The 22,310-nt window shown below is 40.5% G+C and overlaps 1 protein-coding gene across 2 annotated transcripts in view; it reads right to left on the bottom strand.

The window, feature by feature from the left end:
- Positions 1-2,413: 2,413 nt before the first annotated feature.
- The window catches only part of SLC27A6 (solute carrier family 27 member 6), a gene marked incomplete at its 3' end in the record, with an annotated part of 100,975 nt that continues 81,078 nt past the window's right edge, over positions 2,414-22,310 (bottom strand). For both annotated transcript variants that reach the window (XM_082243860.1, XM_082243861.1), the window contains exons 9-11: positions 7,810-7,907; positions 5,070-5,200; positions 2,414-2,590 (exon numbers count right to left, since the gene is read on the bottom strand). In XM_082243860.1, the coding sequence (XP_082099986.1) occupies positions 2,414-2,590; positions 5,070-5,200; positions 7,810-7,907 (406 nt within the window). The remainder of the gene's footprint in view (positions 2,591-5,069; positions 5,201-7,809; positions 7,908-22,310) is intronic.

Below are 22,310 nucleotides of genomic sequence, written 5' to 3'. Positions count from 1 at the left end.
GAATCATTCAGGGTTCTGACATACCAAATGATTCATGGTCTGTATTGTTTCACTGCACGGGCGAACCAGTAGGCCGATACAATAAATCCATCACCCCACATCTCTTAAATGCAGCAAAATTGTTGATACCTAAATTTTGGAAACAATCCACTATCCCATCACTATGACAATGGCTGAAAACGGTAGGCCACATATATCATATGGAGGATCTCCCATACGAATTTAGAAATCAAAACCACATTTCTCAAAAAGTCTGGGCCTGCTGGGTCGCCTTAACGTTCTATTCGGTCTATGCGGAGATTATGGCTAAATCTAAGCAACAACCTTAAGGAAAAAACAAAAAGTGTGTCATGATTTTTTTTTTTCCCTCCTACTCTTGACCTTTCTTATCCTTCATTCTCCTCACTCCACTTCCTTCCCTCCCCGCCCTCCTTTTCTTTCTTCCTTTCTTCTCTCTCTTTTTTTCATTGCTCGGAGACATATGCCTTTTGCTGAGCATTTCTTAGGGCCATACTAAGCACAATTTAGGGGCTTATGGTGGTTTACATTGTTAAAATGCAATTCTGGTTGCTTGGTATTCCCCAATGTAATAATCCGTACTTGGTTAATATTGTAGTTTTTAATATAATGGCATATTTGTCTTGTTATGTTTACATTTTTTTTTGTATTCCATTGTATTATCTATATCAATAAACACTTATTGAACAAAAAAATTGTGGTGTTTCAGCCAATTCTACAACACTATGCTCTTGGCATTGGAGGGATTTACATAGTTTCAACATATTAGCCACGATATTAGAAGTCACATTGGAGCAGCATGTGGAAACCTGCATTCCTAAGATGTCGGATATAGATCACAATATAAAATACTATTCCAGTGTAATGAATACATTTAACAAAGTTAACCTCACAACATAAAAAATATATATATTGTTTCATCAAAATATACTTTTTAATTTTTTTGTACACATTACAAACACTTTGACAATTTTATCTGTATCATTGTCCTTTTTCAACTTTCACTTGGCTACTAGTTCAGTTAAGCAATTACATTTTCCAGTGACAATAAACCAGTGATTCTCATTGTGTGTGGCACTTTCCCCCTCAGGGGACACAAAGGTGCTGCAGGAGAGAAGGTGCATATAGGTGGTTACTGCATGTATCTGCCCAGCGGTGCCATGGTTGGTAAAATTACCAAGCAGGCAAGGATTTCTATGAGAACACATTAAGTGTCCCATAGAGATCTGACGGGGCAGAAGTCATGTGGCAGAGTGTCATCCACTGAACGCAGCACTATGCAGAATAAGAGGTGCAACGTGGACCAAAAGGTGTCTGCAGCTGTGGACTTTAGCTGCCATTTGCTATATGCTATTTGAAGATGGTGGTTGTGCAAGGATTTAGCCATGATAATGGGCATCTGGAACCTATAAAATATAAGCGTGCCACTGAATGCACAAGGCCGAACCCTGATTCCTTTTTCTGGGGTCTAGAAATGCAGTTGATGGTCATGTTATTTTAGCTTATATATGAACTCCAGGCACATTACAACACAACCATTTCAGTGAGGTTCCCCCTCAGATCACAAGGATTGTTTGTTTTTGTCTAGTGGAACATTAAAAGCATTAAAAGCATTCTTTATATACCACATTCCTTGTTCCTCTGGCAGCCAGTGCTTTCTTCCTCCCACCAACACTCCCGGTTGTGAACGTGCCTTTGTGTTCTCATTTACAATGCAGGACTGTTGGTCCTGCATTGTACATATAGATCTGAAGAGAAGTGGCTTCAGGGGATCAATCATATGAAAGAAGAACCCTGCGGAATCCAGAGCTGAGGTAAGTAAAACTGTCTTTAATGGTACCCTGGGTAAAAACTAGCATTTTTCAAAGAGGTTTAGTGCTAATAATAAGAATTTGTCTCATTTTGTTTTTAAACTCTGTCATGCATGACTGATCCAAAAAATGTAGGTGAGGTAGGGGGAAAGTCAAAGTTCAACTGCTTCAGAGAGGGTAATGGCAAAAAAGTTTAAGAAGGAATGCATTAAACCAACCTCTCTAAGGCATTCCTCCCAAGCACGATACTGATATGTTTCATGATTAAGACCGATAGTGTGTCTGGACTGCAAGAAACCCAAAAAATTTTAACAAACTTATTAAAAAAACAGGAAGGGAAAAATAAAGTTAGTGTGCCTTCAACAACAGGTTTTAAAACATGCTATACCTGCATAATGTAGTCAAAATGTTTTTGTTATAGAGAAAAATGTAAATCATACCTCACATTTTAGCAGCTAGACTTAGTTTTAGGCATACCATGTGGTGTCATTTTTGTGTAATAAACCTGTAATGGCAGTGGTTAAAGCATCACAGTATCAGTATTTTCATCCAAAAATATTATGTATACCTGAACAAAAAAAATATTAGAGTTTTAGCAGGCCATTTGTGATTTTGTCATAAATGTCTTTGTTCATTGGCACATATGACTTTTTTGAATCGTCCAAGAAATAGAGTGGATCTGATATTGCTGATGGGTCAAATCCTTGTTCCACGAGACGAAATTTCTGTTGTTTAAATGTACCAGTTACTTCCATGTTTTCCTTCAAACAAAAAGAAGTAAACAATTAGGGCACTCTATTATTGCTGCACAGTCATAATGGACTCACAAAATTGCATTCCTTAAAGCTTAAGTTCAGTTAAAAAAACAGTCAAAAATGTTTTTGTAATGAAGTACATCCAATGATGTGCAGGCTGCTGGATTCTGTAGAAATCTTCACTACAGGGCTGCTCTGTCCTCTTCCTGCTGAACTTCTGGTGCTGTGGGGGTTAACCTCTTTCGGTCTCTGGGCTCAGCTGCACTAAAGATATTCGGACTTGCCTGTTGTATTGCCTGTCAAGCTCGCATGCATCTATGAGCATAATAAACACTTTTACAGAGAGCACTAGAGGGTCTTTTTATGTTCCCTATATATAACGTGGAGCGACGTCTGAGCTTACCAGAGGAAGGAGGAGAGGAGTGAGCAATATTCCTGGTTGTTTTCCCCAGAGTGGAAAAGCTGCATTTGGCTCATTGGTAAAACATGATTTAACCTCCTTAGCGGTATTCTCGAGTGTGGCTCAGGGTGGAATTTCAGTGCCATTAGCAGTAACCCTGAGCCACACTCGGGGTACCGCCAGGGAGCATCGCTGGATCCTGGAAGAGGGGTTACTTACCTTGTCCCTGGGATCCTGCAATGTATTCCGGCAGCATACGGCGGACGGATCTTCCACCTGATGCTCTGTGCCCCGACTTCCGTTCCCTGCGAGCGTCACTTCGCAGGGGGTGGAACCGGCGGCAAATTTGAAAAGTAAAACACACAAACACACTGACATATTGTAATCCTATTGGATTACATTACTAAGTAAAATAAACTGACATTAGTTTGCCCCCCAGTGCCCTTGCCCGCAGTTTTACTGTAATATATATATATATATATGTGTGTGTGTGTGTGTGTGTGTGTGTGTGTGTGTGTGTGTGTGTGTGTGTGTGTATGTATGTGTGTATGTATGTATGTATGTATATATATATATATATATATATATATATATATATATACACATATATATATATATATATATATATATATATATATATATATATATATATATATATATATACATACACACACACACATACATATACACATACATATATATACATATACACACACACACACACTTTAACTTTTTTATAGTTATTTATTATATTATAATTTATGATTTTGTGTTTCAAACTATCATACATGAGATGTTATAATGAAGAGCGCACAGTAAAAAAAAAAATCATATGTAAAATAGTTGGTTTGGGCTGCTCGTCTTTAAAAATTACATGCAAAATAATGTTACCTCTTTCAGCACCTAATATCGGAAACAATCATACCACCAGGGAGGTTAAATGTTGAGGTGAGCAGCTTGCGAGCATAGGTGGAAGCACACACCAGCACTTTAGTTTGTGGATTATTGTGCCAGCACTTTATTGATGTTAAAGGCACGGCATGGTGGAACTGCACTAAAGATAATTTTCCCAGGATTTTGGCTTATATGGACTTTTTATGCACTTATATATTTAAATATTGCACCTTTTTATGGATGATTAACTATTGATTTGCACATAATATGCACCTAATTTGTAGGTTTTGGCGCTGCATTGATTTTTGTTTAATTTTGCTCTGTGTTTAGTGAAAGACACTTTATGTAAACTGCCACTAGGATTTACACATTTCACTGTAATTTATTGTTGATTGCACTGATTTATTGTTTACTTCATTCTTGCCAGTGTAAGCCCTCTCTGTAACTTTCTATCTTAGGAGGAAAATGCGAACACAAGCATTTTCACTCTAAGACACAGTTGTCACGCTAGGGCAGGAAGTTTTAAAGAGGACTCATATTAACAGGATCATCTCATATAAATGGAAAAAAATCAAGACCACAGTGCAAAACCCTGCCAAACTTTTCCTACATTCATTTGTCTGGTGCTTTATTCGTTTTAAATGACCTCAGTGATCCTGCAGTGTGCCAGTGATATAAAATATCTGTGAGGGTCTATGGGCCACAGCTATACACATAAAAAACATGGCTCCTGAAACCTCCGATGGTAGGCCATTTTTTACTTCCACTAACTTCCAACACTGGTGATTTTTTTCTTTTTTTTGCCCGAATTACCTACTAGCTACAGTCTGGCTCCTCAGCAGGCCAATCTTTAAGGAAATAATGCATTGGGTTGATTTACTAAATCTGGACACTGCAAATGTCTGGTGCAGCTCTGCATAGTAACCAGTTTGTATTTTTTTGTTTTTTTGTCAAAGCTTTTTCAAACAAGCCTAAGTTAGAAGCTGATTGGCTACCATGCACAACTGCACCAGATTGTGCACTCTCCAGTTTTAGTATGTCAACCGCATTGTTTAAAAAGTGTATACTCCTGGGTCAATTGAATAATTAAGCTATTTCATACATTTTTTTACTTATGCAGATGGGTCACTATTGAATTATTTTGTCTGTTTTTCATTCAATTAATAAACAGGAAATACTTGAAAAATGTACCTGCAGTCTTAGAAATCGTGGAAAAGCATATGCAGGTAGATAGGCTGTACAGTGCTCAATGATGCTTTTTAAATCTAAAGACTGACCAGGCTTTATAATAATGGATGCCATGCCCACTTTGCCTTCATGTCCTAAAACAAAAATGCAAAAACACACAGGTCAAGTATTTTTACCCCATAAAATGTAGGATTTGTATTCCAGATCAATAAGGTAGAGCAGTATAATTTATTTACACTGATATTCTAATATTCGTTTGCATTCACTTTGAATTTAAATGCTTATTTCATGCATGAATGGCATAGAGAAAATGTGCTACACTATCATTACAGCAGATATAGCAACCAAATGTAGAACAAAGGAGAAAAAAAAAAATACTGTACAATACAAATTTGTGATATAACCCATTATAAATCATGTCCTTTGTTTCTTCTGTGCAAACATGACTGTAGACAGAGTGAGTGAGAATGAATGAAAGCTGGTTAGCTTGGGATCCCACGGAGGCAAGAGGTTAATAAGCTTTCAGAATTTATATGACACTTTATCAAGCCATGTTTCCTAGGATACATTTGACAGCTTCAGAAGGTTCTTCTGCTTGTTAATTTATAATCAACATTATATGTCGGATTTAAACTCTGCTAGGTACTTTTTTCATTATTTAAAGCTGAACTCTAAGCAGGTATGTCCTTAAACTGCTGTCATCCAAACACACACTGCTGTTGGTTTTCTTTAGAGAGTAGCCACAGTCTAGTCTAGAGTAAAAAAGCTTCTCCTCTTCCAGCTTGCTGTAGAAAAGGACAGATGCCACATTGTTTGATGGAAATGAAAATGATCAACAAATAGAGGGGTGAATTAAAGAACACCCCAAAAATCAAAGTAAAAAAATGATGCAGCAGGCTATTGCATATTGCAGAAATGTAATTGCAGCAACTCAAAATGGTACTCAGTAGTTTTATGGCCCCCACGTGCTTGTATGCATGCCTGACAACATCGGGCATGCTCCTAATTAGACGACGGATGGTGTTCTGGGGTATTTCCTCCCAGATCTTGACCAGGCATCACTTACCTCCTGAACAGACAGAAGTGCAACCTGGCGGCATTGGATGGATCGAAACATAATGTCCCAGAGGTGTTCAATTGTATTTAGGTCAGGGAAGCGTGGGGCAATTCAATGATGTCCTCCATTTCCTTATCCTCCAGGAACTAGCTGCATACTCTCACCCCCTGAGGCCAGGCATTGTTGTGCACCAGGAGGAACCCAGGACCCACTGCAGCATAGGGTTTGACAATGGGTTCAAGGATTTCATCCTGATACCTAATGGCAGTAAGGGTGCCATTGTCTAGCCTGTAGAGGTCTGTGCAGCCCTCCATAGATATGCCTCCCCAGACCATCACTGACCTACCACCAAACCGGTCATGCTGAACGATGTTACAGGCAGCATAAAATTCTCTACGGTTTCTCCAGACCCTTTAACGTCTGTCGCATGTGCTCAGGGTGAACCTGCTCTCATCTGTGAAAAGCACAGGGCGCCAGTGGTGGACCTGCCAATTCTGGTTTAAAATTGCAAATGCCAGTCGAGCTCCACGGTTCCAGGCAGTGAGCACAGGGCTCACTAGAGGATGTCGGGCCCTCAGGCCACCCTCATGAAGTTTGTTTCTGATTGTTTGGTCAGAGGTATTCATACCAGTGGCCTGCTGGGAGTCATTTTGTAGGGCTCTGGCAGCACTCATCCTGTTCCTCCTTGCACAAAGAAGCAGATATCGGTCCTGCTGATAATTTAGGACCTTCTATGGCCCTGTCCAGCTCTCCTAGAGTAACTGCCAGTCTCTTGGAATCTCCTCCATGCTTTTGAGGCTGTGCTGGGAGACACAACAAACCTTCTGGCCATGGCACATATTGATGTGCCATCCTTGAAGAGTTGGACTGCCTGTGAAACCTCTATAGGGTCCAGGTATCGCCTCATGCTACCAGTAGTGACACTGACCCTAGCCAATTGCAAAACTAAAGTCAGAAAACGTGTATGGAAAACAAATGTCAGTGGCCTCCACCTGTAAAACCATTCCTGTTTTGGAGGTCGTCTCATTGTTGCCCATCGACTGCACCTGTTGTTAATTCCGTTAACACCAAAGCAGCTGAAACTGATTAACAATCCCCTCTGCTACTTAACTGACCAGATGTAGATCCCAGGAGTTTAAATGACTTGATGCTATACTCTGATTAAAAAGTGTTCCTTTCATTTTTGTGAGCAGTGTATTTAGCAATGGTTAACTGAAAATTGAGCTTTAAATATTTGATGGCATTAAAGTGTATACAGTATAGAAAAGTTGAGAACCATGATGCCATAATGATATGAAATGGAAAGTATATAAAATATATATTTTTTTTGTTATTGTAAGGCACATTGGCGATTAGTAAAGAAAAAATGTTACCCATAGCCTACGGTCATATACAATTGGCTGGATCAGCAGAGAACATGCTGAGCCCCACCTGGCCACTATGTGATGTAAGTATCCCCTAACAAGGCTGCAGTACTAGAGACTTTATTCTGGCCTAAACCAAAATGGCAGCAGGGCCAAATAAATAAACACAGAAAACAAAAACTGCAGTTCTGCATGGAAAAGCTGTGGGGGTTGTTTAATCTGAAAACAACCCCCTTTTGGGAACAAAGTTACACTCCAAGCACCAGTTTCTGTGGAAAAAATGACAATTTCCCCATCTTATGTTAGCGGTGTCCGTTATTACCTGGAACACTCACTCCATAGACATTAGCTTCCTGTATGAAGTCCAGCATCCCAATAATATCAGAGACCTCAGTAGTAGCAACATTTTCTCCTTTCCACCTAGAAACAGAAACAGCTGGGTTATGGTGCATTCCATACTTAATTACAGCCAATGCTGTTCAAAGACCTTTAAACATTCCATTTATAATCAAACAATTTTTTGTACTTACCCTCCGTTTGTCAAAATGTTCTTGCAGAATGTCCTTTTGGCTTTCAATACACTTGAAAGTAAACATTTGCATACTGCAAGTTACCCTGGTTTAGGGCCTCCATGCAGTGACATTTGGTCAAGTTTGACTCTTGGTAGTAGCTACTTTTTAATCCAAGTTAGTCTGGTTGTTAAAGTGGAACTGAACCCTGCTATCCTTTACAACCATATAATCTAGAGGGCACTCATCTAGGCAGAGTGGGGTGTTAAATGGCCAACATCCCCAATTGCAAACAGCAAGAAGGAACCCCCCCTAAGGGAACGGGACTTTGAAGGCCAAAAGTAACACCACAAATATAAAAATTAAAAATGATAAATTTTAATATAAAACATTAAAAGTCACAATGGTAACATAAAAATTCACAGATCGCCGCCATTACTAGTAAAAAAAAACAATAAAAATGACATAAATCTTTCCTGTAGTTAGTAAACGCAATAACTTTTGCGCAAACCAATCAAAATATGCTTGTTGCAATTTTTTTTACCAAACATATGTAGCAGAAAACAAATTGGCCTAAAATGTTAAAAAATTTTGATTTTTAATTTTTTTGGGGGAATTTTATATAGCTCTTTTTTTGTTTATAGCTCAAAAATTAAAAAGCGCACAGGTGATCAAATACCACCAAAAGAAACCTCTATTTGTGGGGAAAAAAAGGACGTAAATTTCATTTGGGTACCTCATCGCACGGCCACGCAATTGTCCGTTAAAATAACGCAGTGCTGAATCACAAAATAGGGCCTGGTCAGGAAGGGGGTAAAATCTTCTGGGGCTGAAGTGGTTAAAAATGACCAAAGACGCTTAGTTCAAATGTGAACTCTGGTGGTCTTGCCCTCCCAAATATCAAAGCTTCGGTACTTACTCGTATCCTAGACTGGAAGTTTGATGAAGATACGAAACTTTGGGTCCAATTGGAAATGCAATTAGCCGGCTCGGATCTTGGAACTACCCCTTGGATACCCAAATCAGCTAAACATCACTTGAACTCAATATCCTCTCTGACAATTTCCTCGCTAGCCGTTTGAGACTCATTGCATGCAAAATACTCCTGGTCTTACAATTCCCCCCTAATGCCGTTGCTACACCATGATTACTTCCTCCCAGGCTCACTGGACAAAGGATTCACAGATTGGTCTCCGAAAGACCCCCCTTCTCTCTTGGTGCGATCCGATACTACCACATTCATGGACAAATGGCAATATAATCAGCTTGCGCAATTTATACGCGCTCTACCTCAACTGTTGAGAGATTTAAATGAACTGATACCACTGGAAGCTATTTTCAACCATAAGAATCTACCCTCACACAGATTGTCGCTATTCTTTAAAACGTTAGTGGAATTGGACTCCTTTCCTACCCAACATACCTGGACAAATGGCAAGCCGAACTTCAACGCTCACTAACAGACACTGAAAAAGATACCATACTTTTACTATCACAGTCCTCATCCATGGCCTCAAAAACTGCCGAACTCAACTACAAACTTCTGGCAAGATGGCACTACACACCACTAAAACTACACAGGATGTTCCCCTCCAACTCCCCGTTATGCTGGAGGGGTTGTGGGAACATTGCATCTCATTCCCATATCTGGTGGACTTGCCCTAGGATTCACAAATACTGGTTAGAGGTTGTTGCTTTTATACAACGTATTTCTCAACTGTCTGTACCTTTTGACCTGTAGTTTATTTTGTTTCATTGTACCCATGAACCTATCAGCCCATATAGGCATTCCATCTTGCCTCACTTATTAAACACTGCAAAGGCTTCTATTCCTGTTCTGTGGGGTCGTCCAGAGGTCCCTACAGTGCATCAATGGCTCCGGAAAGTAAATTAACTTTGTCTCCTGGAGGACCCAACATATGTTGCCAGAGGTGACTACTACACACGCCAGAATATGGGCCGGTTGGTTTGCTTTCAAAACCTCTGATACTTATACTGCCTTGATGATGACCCCGTTTGAGCCCGGGGGGGAGGGGGTCCCGCCCCTGACCCCCTTGGTTCGAGACTTTCATGATGCTACCTATCAGTGCTTACTATTAATTGCATGTATTGATCCTTCTTACAGGGACGTGCTCCACCGCTGTCCAGCCACTCCCCTCCCCCCCCCCCCCCCATACTCTCCATTCCTCTCTCTCCCACCTCTTCTATGCTCTTCCTGCCATTTCTCTCAGTTTCCTACTCATCTCTCCTCTCCCTTTATTCTCTCTTTTTCTATTTTCAATATGCCTATACCATGACTATTACTTGACTGTTTTATCCTCATTCACACTTTTGATTCCATCACTGCTTGACACTGTTTTACTGATGTTATACCTGACTTGGTCCCAGGCGATTAAACAACGTCACATCTTTGCGATCCTGTTTTGACTCATAATTGTGTCATCTTGTACTCTCAGAAACTGTCATTTTCATTTTTTACATGACTGTCTATTGTTGTAAAACTATGTTATTTTTTCGAATAAAAATATATTAAACAAAAAGTTCAAATGTGAATGTAGCCTAAGACCATCACATTATAAATATATATAGGATCATGGAATATATAGGATCATGGTCTTTGACCGAAAACTGAAAACTGCTGCCATCGGCTTGACACTTTACACACTGTGCTTTCTGTTGTAAAAGTTAGCGTGTTATTCTGTGTTTTGACAAACAATAGTCTTGTGATGACTTTGAGTCATAGAAGCGCAAGCCCAGTTGCATAATATTCTGCTGCAATATCATTACTTCTATTTCCCTTTAAACACATATACACTGTTCCTCTAACTCAGTAGGCTAAATGTTATGCTGTGTTTTGGTATTGTTGTTTGTAGTTTATTTCAAGAAAATGCCCATATATAGTTATATCTAAAAGTGTACCTAAATGCTCACACCTAAACTAATTATGTTGTTGCATGTGAAGTCTAAGACCCGGTTCACACTAGCGCGACTTGTCAGGCGACTTGGTCGCCTGACAAGTCGCGGTGGGTCGCCTGCCATAGATTAGCACAGGACCCGTTCTAATAGGAGCGACACAAGTCGCTCCGACTTAGAAATAGGGTCCTGTACTACTTTGGGGCGACCTGGAGGCGACCTGCATTGACTTCAATGATATGAAGTCCGTGCACCGCGACTTCACAGGTCGCCCCAGCAAGTAGCGTCGCCCCTGTGTGAACAGGGTCAAAAAGTTTTTTTGTTTTTTTAACATATTTTCATCTTTCTTTCCTTGTGAGCTTACCAGCAAAATGTATCAACAGGAAAATTGAATTAAAAAAATAAATAAAAAAGGTGTGTGTGTGTGTTGCTTTTAAAATGCAGTGCTCTATAAAACTAAGAATTCTTCTTTTTTGTAATAATAGGACATTAACTTAATTTGCATCAATCACAAATATTAGCTTGCGGTAAGAAATACAATTGAAAAAGCACACAAGTATACAATAATTTGGGCCAAGTATAAAAATATGGATGAAATCTGGATATGTGCGACTATCATTGTGACGAAGGCCCATTTGCTGGATCGTTCGCCACGGGCTACTGGAGGAGTGTGGAGGCCAGCCTCCTGCCCACGGACTATGGCCCTGGCTTGTAGGGGAGCGCGGCTCTGGTTGGGGGTGTATGCGGGGGGACCCTTGGAGTACTGTTACTTTGAATTCAAGTTCCTGTCACCCCAAGCGACACAGACCTAAGCTGCAAAGGACTTCACACCATGAGAGACTAAACAGATGCTAATGACATAAGACTCAGCTTTGGTATACTGGAAGCATGTGTATTGACAGTTCTACTAAGGTGTGTTGTATATGGAGACGAGCTGTCTGAGAGCCTATGTCTCCTGCTTTTATCTGTTTAGAGGTTAAGTGTGTTCACACTTCTAGGAATGTGTATTCGGCTATGTTTTGGGCTTGTTGTTTGTTGAATTAATTATGATAATGTTGCAATGTCATTCACCTGTGTCTGTCCAGATGGCCAGGTATGTTAATTACTGGATATATATTGGAGGTTGAGTTGGTGAATAAAGTGTCATTTTTGTTTTAACCTTCATCAAGCTGGAGGCTGATGTTTGGGGGGAATTGAGGGGCCAGGACTGCATCACTGGAGATTCTGGGGACCTAAGACAGGAATACTTGGTCCAAGTATTGGGGATCTGTTACACTGGTGGCAAATGGTGGGATTCTTCTCGGAATAGATCCCAAACCAGGAATGCAGTGAGGAGCCCAGCAGCATCTCGGTCTAAGGAGGAACTCAGAAGATGGAGCGAGCTAGCCCCCGGGCAGTGTCCCCATATGAGGTGGAGTTCTAGCGGAGGCTACAAGACATACTGGCAAAGGAACAGGGCCATATGTCAGCCAAGGACAAGGGGAACTGGAGAAAAAATGTAATGCAAGAACTCTGGCAGGAGTCCATGGAGGTAGCACAGCTTCGGCGGAAAGAGAAGCTTCCAAGTACAGCGCAACGCTGGCAGGAACAGGTGAGCCAGCGGATGTTTATCTTGGGAGAACAACCTTTGATGCAGTGGGAAAGGCACCTTGAGTGCCTGGTCCAGAGAGAAATTATGCTGGACGACTCGTACCGGGCACTATGGTGGTACGCAGTCCAATGAGACCCTTGGTTGGCAGAAGGCATTCAACCAGAGGGGGGGGGGGGGGCTATGATGGTCCAGGCCTGTTGTGGAAGGCCATGGAGGAGGATGATGATTTTGGCAGTCCTGAGATGTCGTGGTTCTGGGCTATTTATTATTACTGGAGAAGGATGCTACCAGCCCAGTTGTTGTTGGAGCTGAGACTAGACCTCATCTACCTTGTTATGATCGAGTGGGGATTGGAACAGGACTACCAACACCTCCTAGACTTGGTCCAGCAGCAGCCCACAGCCCTGGGGGTGGAGATGGCCGTGCCCACTGCCCAGGACCAGCCAGCGATACTGGGAGAGGTGATTGTAGGTCCCTTGTCCCAGCAGCAGCCAACAACACTGGGAGTGGAGATGGTCATGCCCACTACCCAGCACCAGCCAGCGTTACCGGGAGAGGCGATTGTAGGTCCCTCGCCCCAGCAGCAGCCAACAGCACTGGGGGTGGAGATGGTCGTGCCCACTACCCAGGACCAGCCAGCGATACTGGGAGAGGTGATTGTAGGTCCCTTGTCCCAGCAGCAGCCAACAACACTGGGAGTGGAGATGGTCGTGCCCACTACCCAGGACCAGCCAGCGGTACCGGGAGAGGCGATTGTAGGTCCCTCGTCCCAGCAGCAGCCAACAGCACTGGGGGTGGAGATGGTCGTGCCCACTACCCAGCACCAGCCAGCGTTACCAGGAGAGGCGATTGTAGGTCCCTCGTCCTAGCAGCAGCCAACAGCACTGGGGGTGGAGATGGTCGTGCCCACTACCCAGGACCAGCCAGCATTCCTGGGAGAGGCGATTGTAGGTCCCTCGTCCCAGCAGCAGCCAACAGCACTGGGGGTGGAGATGGTCGTGCCCACTACCCAGGACCAGCCAGCCTTAGCGGGAGAGGCGATTGTAGGTCCCTTGTCCCAGCAGCTGAGTGCCTACCCAGCGGAAGAGCTAGCAGCCGGGCATAACCCCACTGATATCTGCCCACCAGTCCATGCAGCTTTTGGCATGGAAGGGGTGGATGGGGCTGTGGCCTCGACCCCTGGATTACAGAGATGCTGGGTAATCGGCCCAGATCCCCAACCCCCTAGTATGGGGGCCCATGCCACCCTGATTTTGCCCCTCCAGCAACAATGGAATGCCTCTGGAGTGGATTATAGCTGGTGCCCTGCTCAGGAAGACCCCAGATATTATAATTGGGACATAGGGCAGGAGGCCCTCTGGGGCATGGCACAGTCTGGCAAAAGACACCAGACTAACACAGACCCAAACCAGTTTGAGGTCTGGGGTCTGGTTCGTCTCCCCAGGAGGAGGGAGATATGTGACGAACGCCCATTTATTGGAACGTTCGCCACGGGCTACTGGAGGAGTGTGGAGGCCAGCCTCCTGCCCACGGACTATGGCCCTGGCTTGTAGGGGAGTGCGGCTCTCTTTGGGGGGTGTATGCGGGGGGACCCTTGGAGTACTGTTACTTTGAATTCAAGTCCCTGTCACCCCAAGCGACACAGACTTTGGGCCTAAGCTGCAAAGAACTTCACACCATGAGAGACTAAACAGATGCTAATGACATAAGACTCAGCTTTGGTAAACTGGAGGGATGTGTATTGACAGTTCTACTAAGGTGTGTTGTATATGGAGACGAGCTTTCTGAGAGCCTATGTCTCCTGCTTTTATCTGTTTAGAGGTTAAATGTGTTCACACTTCTAGGAATGTGTATTCGGCTATGTTTTGGGCTTGTTGTTTGTTGAATTAATTATGATAATGTTGCACTGTCATTCACCTGTGTCTGTCCAGATGGCCCGGTATGTTAATTACTGGATATACAGTGGGTACGGAAAGTATTCAGACCCCCTTAAATTTTTCACTCTTTGTTATATTGCAGCCATTTGCTAAAATCATTTAAGTTTATTCTTCTTCCTCATGAATGTACACATAGCACCCCATACTGACAGAAAAACACAGAATTGTTGACATTGTTGCAGATTTATTAAAAAAGAAAAACTGAAATATCACATGGTCCTAAGTATTCAGACCCTTTGCTCAGTATTTAGTAGAAGCCCCCTTTTGATCTAATACAGCCAGGAGTCTATTTGGGAAAGATGCAACAAGTCTTTCACACCTGGATTTGGGGATCCTCTGCCATTCCTCCTTGCAGATCCTCTCCAGTTCTGTCAGGTTGGATGGTAATCGTTGGTGGACAGCCATTTTTAGGTCTCTCCAGAGATGCTCAATTGGGTTTAAGTCAGGGCTCTGAGTTGTTGTGAAGCCACTCCTTCGTTATTTTAGCTGTGTGCTTAGGGTCATTGTCTTGTTGGAAGGTAAACCTTCGGCCCAGTCTGAGGTCCAGAGCACTCTGGAGAAGGTTTTTGTCCAGGATATCCCTGTACTTGGCCGCATTCATCTTTCTCTCGATTGCAACCAGTCGTCCTGTCCCTGCAGCTGAAAAACACCCCCACAGCATGATGCTGCCACCACCATGTTTCACTGTTGGGACTGTATTGGACAGGTGATGAGCAGTGCCTGGTTTTCTCCACACATACCGCTTAGAATTAAGGCCAAAAAGTTCTATTTTGGTCTCATCAGACCAGAGAATCTTATTTCTCACCATCTTGGAGTCCTTCGGGTGTTTTTTAGCAAACTCCATGCGGGCTTTCATGTGTCTTACACTGAGGAGAGGCTTCCGACTGGTGGAGGGCTGCAGTGATGGTTGACTTTCTACAACTTTCTCCCATCTCCTGACTGCATCTCTGGAGCTCAGCCACAGTGATCTTTGGGTTCTTCTTTACCTCTTCACTAAGGCTCTTCTCCCCCGATAGCTCAGTTTGGCCGGACGGCCAGCTCTAGGAAGGGTTCTGGTCGTCCCAAACATCTTCCATTTGAGGATTATGGAGGCCACTGTGCTCTTAGGAACCTTAAGTACAGCAGAAATCTTTGTGTAACCTTGGCCAGATCTGTGCCTTGCCACAATTCTGTCTCTGAGCTCTTCAGGCAGTTCCTTTGACCTCATGATTCTCATTTGCTCTGACATGCATTGTGATCTGGAAGGTTTTATATAGACAGGTGTGTGGCTTTCCTAATCAAGTCCAATCAGTATAATCAAACACAACTGGACTCAAATGAAGGTGTAGAACCATCTCAAGGATGATCAGAAGAAATGGAAAGCACCTGAGTTAAATATATGAGTGTCACAGCAAAGGGTCTGAATACTTAGGACCATGTGATATTTCAGTTTTTCTTTTTTAATCTGCAACAATGTCAACAATTCTGTGTTTTTCTGTCAGTATGGGGTGCTATGTGTACATTCATGAGGAAGAAGAATGAACCTAAATGATTTTAGCAAATGGCTGCAATATAACAAAGAGTGAAAAATTTAAGGGGGTCTGAATACTTTCCGTACCCACTGTATATTGGAGGTTGAGTTGGTGAATAAAGTGTCATTTTTGTTTTAACCTTCATCAAGCTGGAGGCTGATGTTTGGGGGGAATTGAGGGGCCAGGACTGCATCACTGGAGATCCCTGGGGCCCTAAGACAGGAATACTTGGTCCAAGTATTGGGGATCTGTTACAATCATGAATGCCTTTTTCTGCCCTTCTAATTAAGCATCTTGTAGCTGACTGCACTAAAAACAGTGGGTGGAGGTATCTTCATTAGATTGCTTCAATAAAGTGATATGAAATATAAAAATAAAATCAAAGCTGCCATTGCCATAGCTCTCCAAAATGCTTGTTTTTGGTTAGTTATTGAGATAATACTGGATTTCTGACTTTACTTGTTGCATGCTTACGCTGAGTGAAAGAATCTCAAAATATTAAATACACTGGCAGCAAAAGTACTACACATACACCCAAACTCAGGTGGATGAAGTTGAAGGATGAAGTTTAAGGAGAATGAATGGTTAATAATGTGCGGCTACTTCCATTTGCATACAAAAATTAATCATCTTTAATTAAAACAAGCATAAAAATCCACAAAAATATGAATGACAAGAAACAAAAACAAGTCCTAACTTCTTCTCTGCTCCCTATTGGCCTGCCTATATCTGCATGTATACATGTATGTAATATATCTAAATTGCATGCTATACTTTTCATATTATTTCAAACATGTGGCAGATAGGTGATCTCCCAATGGCCTTCATGATTTGTATAAAAGTTCATCCCTCAAACACCGTGACTCCAAGGAAAACTCCTTTTGTGCATGTTCTCCCATGGGTTTTTTGTGTGTTGGCTTCTTCTAACAACGTGAGGGGACTAGAAATTAGGCTTCCTGTTTCGGATATCAATCATTCCTTGGGAAGTAAATATGTTCAATAGTTTAAGTACCTCTGGAGATCAAAAAAATCTAAAAAATGGAATTGATGGCTCTTTTACTTTAAGTCCAGAATTGATGGATTATATAATGAAGATGGAGTTCACTTACACTCATGGTCTAGAAGAGGTATACTAATGATATAATATGGATCCTCTCCAGAAACAGATGATGAAATCTTTACCTCCCTCACACGAGTGTATATGGAATGAACAGTCCCAGTGATGTACAGATGAATGTTCCCCACTCAAAAAGCATATCTCATTTGTGTAACCTTCCAATGATGTACATCTTATACACTTAAGCTATTTGGTAACTTTCATTTTGAGGTGCCAGAGACCCAAATCACATATCGGTCCTCTTTGGAAAGAGCATGATACTCTGTAACACATGCCATGATCAAGTCCTTTTGCTATTAGGCAAACATTTGTGTATTTGGCAAATCCCCATGGGATCAAAAGGTACTTATCCTTCGGAGTCTTTACTGGCAACCGTTCCTCAAAATGTTGTATCATAAGTTGGTCTTTACATTCCATTCACCAAGGGTGCCAAGAGGTCCAGGGAAGCAGGTGAAAAGACACTGCCAAGAACCTGATGAAAAAACGAATTTATGCAGCGCTAGCTCAAATAAAGTGTAAAGTGCTGTGATATAAATTCAATATTTTTTATAAAGTGCACACTGTATGATCAAATGTAAAAGTGCTATGTGCTAAAAAAATCTCTATGCAATAACAAATAAATAAATATATAAATAGATATATTAGTGCACAATAAACAAAATAAGTGGTTGGAAATAATCCAAATAAATATTCAGTGCTTGAAAAAAAGTCCTTAAAGTGATCCAATTAAGGTGCCAAGGTGCCAAATAATTAAGGTGCTTGCAGAGTGATATGGTGCCCCTCAAGGTTCCCCACTCACCAGATTGCAGATAATATTAGACCTTCAAAATTATTGCACATTGCCCGGGATCTTTACAGGACCAGAACTTCTCCTATGTAGCCTTGGAACTTTTTTGGGTCAGCTTCCGCTTCCACCGTTAAACAAAAGAATGGCCATACATGGTGAAGTAAGTATGAACAATTTTTATTGCCAAAAAATGTTCAGATGGGTACTTACAAGCATAAATAGAACTCAGGCATATACAGGGAACTCGTGTGGCGCCGCTCGCGGCGTGCGTTCCACACACAGGAAGTTCCTGACCGGAAGTGACGTTTGTTTTGGTCCGCAACCGGAAGTGCGTCAACGCGTTTCGCCGTCAATACAGTGTCTTCAAAGACATCACTTCCTGTTAGCGGAGGCTCTTTATATCGTAGCCTCTCGATGCTAATTTCCGGAATCTAATTGTTTATACTTTAACAATCGATCGTAAACCATATAGCTTATCTAATGGTATTGTTATAGTGGAATTACTCATCTATAACCTTTGTTATTTAATTGATACATCCATAATATTCATGAACGATTGATACGTCCGGGCATCACTTCCTGTACACAAAGCTTATTTAACCCATTGTTAATCCTGCTGTTTTACAATGTTAAAAACATTAAAAATATTAATATTTTATAGTGTTCTCATTATCTAATTATTCAATTTTATTACTAAGTTTAATGATGATAATAAAAATATTAAAAATATTAAAAAACGTTAAAATCAATCTTGAATAAACATTAAAAAAATATATTAATGATAAGAAATTATAATAATAGAAAAACCTATAATATATTCCTATAAATATTGGGACAATTAATATTTTATTAATATGATATACACAAATCATTGGAACCATTATGTAAAGATTGATATATAATCTTGAGTTCTAAAAACATATATATATGTGTATGGAGAGGAAAAATGGTCATTGGAGGAATGTAATAATATAATAGTATACATAGTCAGATGTAAATTTCTATACTAAAACTAATATATAAAGAGTTGATTAAAAACAGTTGAGAGGAGATTGTATTATATGCATTTTTACCATTAAAGGAATAAAAAATATATTTTGGGAGGGCTACCAATTGGATAGGAAACAGTTAACATCCAAGTCTACGTTCAATCCTTTGGGTTTGAGTGTCTCCAAACGATGGATCCACTGGGTCTCATTTTGTGACACTGCTTTTTTTAGGTTGCCACCCCTCCAGTGGGGTTCTATTTTGTCTATGGCACAGAAGGACAAGAGGGTGGGGTCACTATGATGGAACAATTTGAAATGGTGGGAAAGGCTGTGGTTTTTAAACCCTTTCTTTATATTGGAGACATGTTCTCTCAGTCTCACCTTCAGTTCCCTAGTGGTCCTACCCACATATTGTAGTCCACATGGACAAGAGAGAAGGTAAGTCACATGTGTGGATGAACAAGTTATAAATTTATTGATTTTATACATTTTACCATTAAAAAATGATTTAAAATTCATATTTTTCCTTTTTCTAAACCTAGAGGTGCGGCAGATCATACACCTGCCGCAGCTAAAAAACCCATTCTGATCCCAGAATGTGCCTATTTTTTTAGGTGGATTAACCACATTATGTGCTAATTGTAATCTAAAGCCCCGTACACACACGCAGATTGTCTTCATACAAACGTCTGCGGACGAAAGATCTGCCGATTGTATGCGTGTTAGTATGGTGCCTCCGACAGATGTCTGCACACAATCTGCGGACAAGAGTCTTTCTTGCAAACATGAAAATTTTTGTCTGCAGACACCAGAACGGACAATTGTTTGCCTGTCAGTACAGAAATCAGCCGACAGACCGCAGATTTGCAAGACTGGGCATGCTCAGAAAATAAAAAACACAGGGAAAGTTAACCATTACATGACATCACTTCTGCAGTCAGCTGAAGTCTGCAGACAAAATTCTTGTGCTGTCCTTGTGCTGTCTTTGCACTTTTCAACAGACACCGACATCCCGGGGAGAAAAGATGAACATTTGTATGACGACGATCTGCGTGTGTGTATGGGGCTTGAGGGTTTTAGGTTTAGTATAAATGAACTGAGGTTTCGAGGGAAGTAAAGTTTTAAGAACATTATCTTTTAATAAAAGGTGCCAATGCTTTTTTAAAATCTTCTCCATTTTGGTGTGTTGTCTTGAAAAGCTGGTGAGGAATGCCATACTAAAATCTCTATTTGTCTTTTCTTTTTTCTTAAATAGATCCTTACGTTCAATATTTTTAACTTTTTTCTTGATTTTCTCCAAATCTCTTTTCTTATATCCCTTTTCAGAGAATTTATTTATGATTACTTCTGCTTGTTCATCGTAATCACTTTCTTTGTCGCAATTCCTTCTTATCCTCATTAGTTGGCTACTAGGAATTGTATTGAGCCATCTGGGACCATGGCTACATCCCCATAGGTAGCTGCCACCATCCCAGATGGCTCAATACAATTCCTAGTAGCCAACTAATGAGGATAAGAAGGAATTGCGACAAAGAAAGTGATTACGATGAACAAGCAGAAGTAATCATAAATAAATTCTCTGAAAAGGGATATAAGAAAAGAGATTTGGAGAAAATCAAGAAAAAAGTTAAAAATATTGAACGTAAGGATCTATTTAAGAAAAAAGAAAAGACAAATAGAGATTTTAGTATGGCATTCCTCACCAGCTTTTCAAGACAACACACCAAAATGGAGAAGATTTTAAAAAAGCATTGGCACCTTTTATTAAAAGATAATGTTCTTAAAACTTTACTTCCCTCGAAACCTCAGTTCATTTATACTAAACCTAAAACCCTCAGATTACAATTAGCACATAATGTGGTTAATCCACCTAAAAAAATAGGCACATTCTGGGATCAGAATGGGTTTTTTAGCTGCGGCAGGTGTATGATCTGCCGCACCTCTAGGTTTAGAAAAAGGAAAAATATGAATTTTAAATCATTTTTTAATGGTAAAATGTATAAAATCAATAAATTTATAACTTGTTCATCCACACATGTGACTTACCTTCTCTCTTGTCCATGTGGACTACAATATGTGGGTAGGACCACTAGGGAACTGAAGGTGAGACTGAGAGAACATGTCTCCAATATAAAGAAAGGGTTTAAAAACCACAGCCTTTCCCACCATTTCAAATTGTTCCATCATAGTGACCCCACCCTCTTGTCCTTCTGTGCCATAGACAAAATAGAACCCCACTGGAGGGGTGGCAACCTAAAAAAAGCAGTGTCACAAAATGAGACCCAGTGGATCCATCGTTTGGAGACACTCAAACCCAAAGGATTGAACGTAGACTTAGATGTTAACTGTTTCCTATCCAATTGGTAGCCCTCCCAAAATATATTTTTTATTCCTTTAATGGTAAAAATGCATATAATACAATCTCCTCTCAACTGTTTTTAATCAACTCTTTATATATTAGTTTTAGTATAGAAATTTACATCTGACTATGTATACTATTATATTATTACATTCCTCCAATGACCATTTTTCCTCTCCATACACATATATATATGTTTTTAGAACTCAAGATTATATATCAATTTTTACATAATGGTTCCAATGATTTGTGTATATCATATTAATAAAATATTAATTGTCCCAATATTTATAGGAATATATTATAGGTTTTTCTATTATTATAATTTCTTATCATTAATATATTTTTTTAATGTTTATTCAAGATTGATTTTAACGTTTTTTAATATTTTTAATATTTTTATTATCATCATTAAACTTAGTAATAAAATTGAATAATTAGATAATGAGAACACTATAAAATATTAATATTTTTAATGTTTTTAACATTGTAAAACAGCAGGATTAACAATGGGTTAAATAAGCTTTGTGTACAGGAAGTGATGCCCGGACGTATCAATCATTCATGAATATTATGGATTTATCAATTAAATAACAAAGGTTATAGATGAGTAATTCCACTATAACAATACCATTAGATAAGCTATATGGTTTACGATCGATTGTTAAAGTATAAACAATTAGATTCCGGAAATTAGCATCGAGAGGCTACGATATAAAGAGCCTCCGCTAACAGGAAGTGATGTCTTTGAAGACACTGTATTGACGGCGAAACGCGTTGACGCACTTCCGGTTGCGGACCAAAACAAACGTCACTTCCGGTCAGGAACTTCCTGTGTGTGGAACGCACGCCGCGAGCGGCGCCACACGAGTTCCCTGTATATGCCTGAGTTCTATTTATGCTTGTAAGTACCCATCTGAACATTTTTTGGCAATAAAAATTGTTCATACTTACTTCACCATGTATGGCCATTCTTTTGTTTAACGGTGGAAGCGGAAGCTGACCCAAAAAAGTTCCAAGGCTACATAGGAGAAGTTCTGGTCCTGTAAAGATCCCGGGCAATGTGCAATAATTTTGAAGGTCTAATATTATCTGCAATCTGGTGAGTGG

This window comes from Pelophylax lessonae, assembly GCF_965119305.1.
Source record: "Pelophylax lessonae genome assembly, chromosome: 1".
Taxonomy (NCBI): Eukaryota; Metazoa; Chordata; class Amphibia; order Anura; family Ranidae; genus Pelophylax; species Pelophylax lessonae.
Note: the sequence above shows the minus strand (reverse complement) of the source record. Positions and strands in the feature narration are given on the sequence as shown.